The sequence below is a fragment of the Mus pahari genome, chromosome 20 (assembly GCF_900095145.1).
Source record: "Mus pahari chromosome 20, PAHARI_EIJ_v1.1, whole genome shotgun sequence".
Taxonomy (NCBI): Eukaryota; Metazoa; Chordata; class Mammalia; order Rodentia; family Muridae; genus Mus; species Mus pahari.
In genome coordinates this window covers 3656379-3661087 of record NC_034609.1, presented here as the reverse complement: position 1 = coordinate 3661087, position 4709 = coordinate 3656379, and the positions used below count along the sequence as shown (strand labels likewise).

The window sequence follows — 4709 nt, the reverse complement described above, 5'->3', positions numbered from 1 at the left end:
TGTGTGTGTGTGTCTGTGTGTGTGTCTGTGTCTGTGTGTGTGTGTGTGTGTCTGTGTGTGTGTCTGTGTGTGTGTGTGTGTGTGTGTGTGTGTGTGTGCACGCATGCACACTGCACTTAATACTTACAGGTTCTATCAACTCTTAAATCAACACATCAAGAGTGGCTTTAATAACTTTTGCATTTACTCAGAAAGGTCCTTTTGCCTTAAAAGCAATTTAAATTTCCCCAGTTTATTCATTAAGCCACCCCTTTACCTCACCTACAAAACAGACCGAGGGTGGGGGGCAACTTTTGGGTTAGTCTCTGTATAACTTCTTTAAACTTCAAGATGGCTTCTAACAGGCCCCTTTAATCCCAGATTCAACTGTGTTTTAACCTTGATACAGCATCGCTCTCCCAGGGAGGGAGCCCTTTTCCCAAACACAAAATAGTACAGTATTGAAAACTAGGCCGTAGGTCTACAACTATAATCTGTACTAAATGGAAATTAACATTCATTTTTACCCAAATCGATATGCCTCATGTCTGTATATCATTCTCAAGTTTCCAGGCTCCTCTCTTGGCTCTTAGCTAGCCCTGGGTTACTATGACTGACTTGGAAAATACACCATTTGCCCAGAAATTGCTCTTAGTCAAAATGTAAATTGCTTATAAAACATGTGCAAACCCCCACTTAGAAAAGGCAGCACACATGCACACATAAAAATCCATTCAATGCAAAAAGAGGTGGAAACGCTTTACAAAGTAAGGCTTCCCTTAAAAAGAAGAGGGGAGGGGTGAGAGGGGTGAAGGCTGGAACGTTTACTGAGCTTCCAAAAGTAAATTGCTTCTTACTTAGGTTAAAGTGGCTTAATGTGACTGCAAGGGGAGGTGAATTTTTTTTTTTTTAAAGTGGATAGCAGTATTCAATCTGAGAACCAGAAGAGAGCTCACTCTCAAAAAAGAAAAAGAAAAAGAAAAAAAACTTCAACAGGCAGCAACCCGCGGGAGAGGCCCACCAGACACCGGAGCTAAAATGGAGCCTGAATTTCCTCTCAGACAGAGGGTAGTCGCAGGAGGTCAGGGTCAAGGTCACCGGCAGGGCAGGCTGCAGCTGCCCGACTGCACTGCACAGCACGGGAGGGGCGGCGTTCCAGCCTTCTCAGCCGAAACTGATAAATCCCTTCTCCTCTCCCACCCTCCCTTTAACCCCGCCAACATTTTTTTTTTAAGCGGGGGGGGGGGAATAGAAGAAAGGGAAATGACCAAGTAACCTCACCGCCCTGGTTTTCGCATACAAGCTCATCAGCTCCCAAAGTTGCCATCTAAGGGCAAGTTCACAGAACACTGAAGCCCATTTTGTGCGAGCAGGGCAAGCCTCCCGCGGTGGCGCCCGCCCGGGACAGCAGTCTCCCCTCCCTCGCTGCCCACGCGCGTCCGAGCAAGAGGGAAGCCCGGCCCGGCCATGTGCACGCACACTTCCACCAACTGCTGCGAGTTTTCTGTGAATCGCAGCGCCGAGCCTCCCGCCTCGCCCGCCCCGACTGCGCCGCCTTCTCCTCCTCCTCCTCCTCCTCCTCCTCCTCCTCGCACAAAATTTTCCTACACTCGCAGCCGCCTGAGAGTGATTTTATGTGCATATATATTACATATGTGATATTATCCTCAGAACCTCTAGCGGGCAGGCGAAGAAAGGACTGCACGGGGGCATTTTTTTTTTCTCCCTAAAGGAAGGGGAAAAAAAGCACAACCCTAGCCCTGTGCGTCGACTCCTTGCATACCGGGAAGGGGGAAGAAAAGAGGAATGTTTGCGGAGCAGACTGCCCGCGCGTGCCCTTGCTCGCCACTCCGGGTGCCACCGCGCCCGCCCGGGCCACAGCAGCCCCGCGGACCCCTCGCGTGGGCACCGCCGCGGGGATTTCGCGAAGGAGAGATCGATCGCGCTCGCCCGTCTGCGGCGGAAACACACACGCTCACACACACACACCCGGAGACACCATAACCTTAACCCTTCCCCCACCCTCCGTGAACTTCAGGTGACCGACCACGTCGGCCTGACACCCGCGCGGGCAGGCGCTCCGGCTCCGCTCCCGCCCCCAGCCCGGGTTTTGCAGGATCGGGCTCCGAGCAGCGCCAAGCCGCCCCGGAGAGGGGAGCTGAGCAGGGGGGGCGGGAGGGGGGGAAGAGGAGAAACTGACCCTCCGTCTCCCCGACCCCTCCCTCCGGCGCCTCCCGCGTCCCCTCCTCCCGCCACCCCGCCCCACGCCTTCTCCCCTGCCCCCTCTCCCCTGCATTCAAGGAGCCCGGCGGCCCCGGGGGGGATATTTTTAGTTGCTTCTTTCTCCTTCACTTTTAGCTTCAGCAGCATCTCGGAACACTCCGAGCGGAGAGCTTGTGGGGGGACGAGGGGGGAGCCCGAGAGGGAGTGGGGGAAAAGTTAAGAGTCTCGCAAAAGAAAAGCGGGAGGGCGGCGCGGAGGGACCCGAGGCGCGGGTGGAGGAGGGGACGGGGACCCGGCCGCGCAGCCCCGCGCGAGTCTCCAGTTGGCTTGTGTGGCTAGGGCCAGGAGGGCTGGGATGCACTTTAGTCACGGACTCTGCTCGGGCTGGCGGGGCAGGGGGGTCTGCGAGCCCGCGTCGCCCCGGCTCTGTCTGCTCCGCCTGACCCCGCATTTTATTGCGGCCGGGAGCCCTGCTCCGCCCTCCCCTCGGCTCTGCAGGGACCTCGCGCGCCGCGCGCCGCCCTGGCTGCCTCGCTTCAGCCTCGGCGCGGCTCCCGCACCCCACATCCGCTCGGCTGCCCGGCCTCGCCCCCCGATCGGCCACCCGCGCCCCCCGGCGCCCCCACACCCTCCTCGATCGCCCCTGCCTTCCCCTCCGCCGCCGCCTCCACCTCCGCCTCCAGCTCCAGCCGCCCGCGGCTCCGGGGCCGACCCACCCCGGCGCAACCTTTAGCCGGAGACCGACCTCTCCGGTCCCCAGCCCGGCGGGCGGCCGCGCGCCCTCGCCCCGACACCCCCAATCGCCATGTCACGGCCTCGGCCCTGCGCGCGCCCCAACCCCGCACCCTTGTGCACCGGGATCCACACGGAATTTCTTTCTTTTTTTTTTTTTTCCAAGATTGCAACCTCTCCCACCTCCCCCCACCCGCGACAAAAACCCGGCATCCACACTACTCCCCTCCTCCCTCCTCTCGCCCCCTCCCCCGCAACCCGGAGTGAGGAGGGGGAGGGAAAGGGGGGAAAAGCCCGATCTCAAGGAAAAAAAAGAGGGGGTCGAGAGAAAGAAAGAAAAAGAGAGAGAGAATAGAAAGGGCACGGGGCTGATCATCACCAACATGGCTGCCTCGGCATAGACCTAAACGAGGAGTAACCCGGGCTGTGTCTTTGTCAGTTTCACCTCTGTAACCCTAAACTAATGCAGAAAACAACGGCGGAGGCTGCGGAGGGGAAAGAGGAGAGGGAGGGCGAGAAAATGGCACGAGAGGAGGTGGAGAAGGGATGACTTACGTGAGGGAAGGCGCTTGGGCTGCTCCTGCTTCCTCCTGGGCATTTTCCCCCTTTTCTCACATTCTCCTCCTTGGTTAATGTGAGATCAAATAAACCCCCGTGGGGGCAGACAGGCAGACACTGGCAGGAGCGGGGAGGTAGTTGGGGGGCGGGCAGGGGGAAACCCCTTCTCTCCGGTGTGTGCAATGGGTTGAAGCTTGTTTCCTGGAGCCAGAAGAGGGGTTTTCTTCTTTTCTTTCCTTTCTTTCTTTCTTTTTTTTTTCCTTTTTTTTTTTTTTTTAATTTTTTGGTCGTGCACCTGGCTTGTCCCCGAGCGTAATATTCTTCAATGGAAACGGATCTAATAGGTGTGAGTGTGTGTGTGTCCTGTGCTCGCGTGTGATGGGAGGTATAAATAAATGAGCGCCGGTGCGGCGGTGTCTATGGCCGCGCGCTGTGTCTCCGAGCCCCTAACACTAATGTCGGGATCAAAGGGCAGCGGCGGCGGCAGCACAGCTCGCAGCTCGCTCTCTCGCTCTCCTCTCGCGCTCTCTCTGTCACACACGCACACTCACTCACACACACACACACACACACACACACACAGAGGCACAGACTGAGGGAAAGAGCGAGAGCTAGACACACGCGCGCGCGCGCACACACACACACACACACACACACACACACACACTCAGCAAAGAGGAAGGTGCCCTAAGGCTCTCAGGGCGGACTCAGCCTAGCATTTACAACTGCTCTGTCTGGAAAGAATGGGGGGCGCGCGTGCGGGGGTGGGATGGACTTCTTCGAATTTATCCCGCTAGTCGCCCAATCAAGGGGGGTGGTGGAAAGTGCCTCCCCCGCTCTTGAAACATTATTTTACAGATTTTTTTTTTTTTAAGGAAATAGGTTGCACTAACCACTTTCTTTTGTGTATTAAACTACGTTTGGTTCTGTATAAAATTCCCCAGGCTTTTGTAACTGAAAGATTGACTCTCTCACCCCATCACCTTGAGTCTGGACGTTATAGACTCACATACTCCCTTAAAACAGCCCAATGGAAATAAATCTTTTTAAAAAAAAAAATTTAAAAGATAGCATCGGGTGGGATCAGTGGATGGGTGGCATGGATACCCAACTTTAGAGGGTCCGGTGGAGTTAACGCTTGAAAATTCAGCCTAAACTAAAATTACAGGTTCTTGAGAAAGAGGGAAAATAAGATTAGGTCACCCCGAGGGTTGACT

The 4709-nt window shown here is 55.8% G+C and overlaps 1 protein-coding gene across 3 annotated transcripts in view; it reads right to left on the bottom strand.

Annotated features, from left to right (window-relative positions):
• Znf827 (zinc finger protein 827) overlaps positions 1-3999 on the bottom strand; it is a 174289-nt gene extending 170290 nt beyond the window's left edge. For all 3 annotated transcript variants that reach the window (XM_021220257.2, XM_029532365.1, XM_029532366.1), the window contains exon 1: positions 3490-3999. In XM_021220257.2, coding sequence (XP_021075916.1) covers positions 3490-3532 — 43 coding nt within the window. In that variant the 5' untranslated portion in view covers positions 3533-3999. The remainder of the gene's footprint in view (positions 1-3489) is intronic.
• Between the last annotated feature and the right edge of the window lie 710 nt (positions 4000-4709).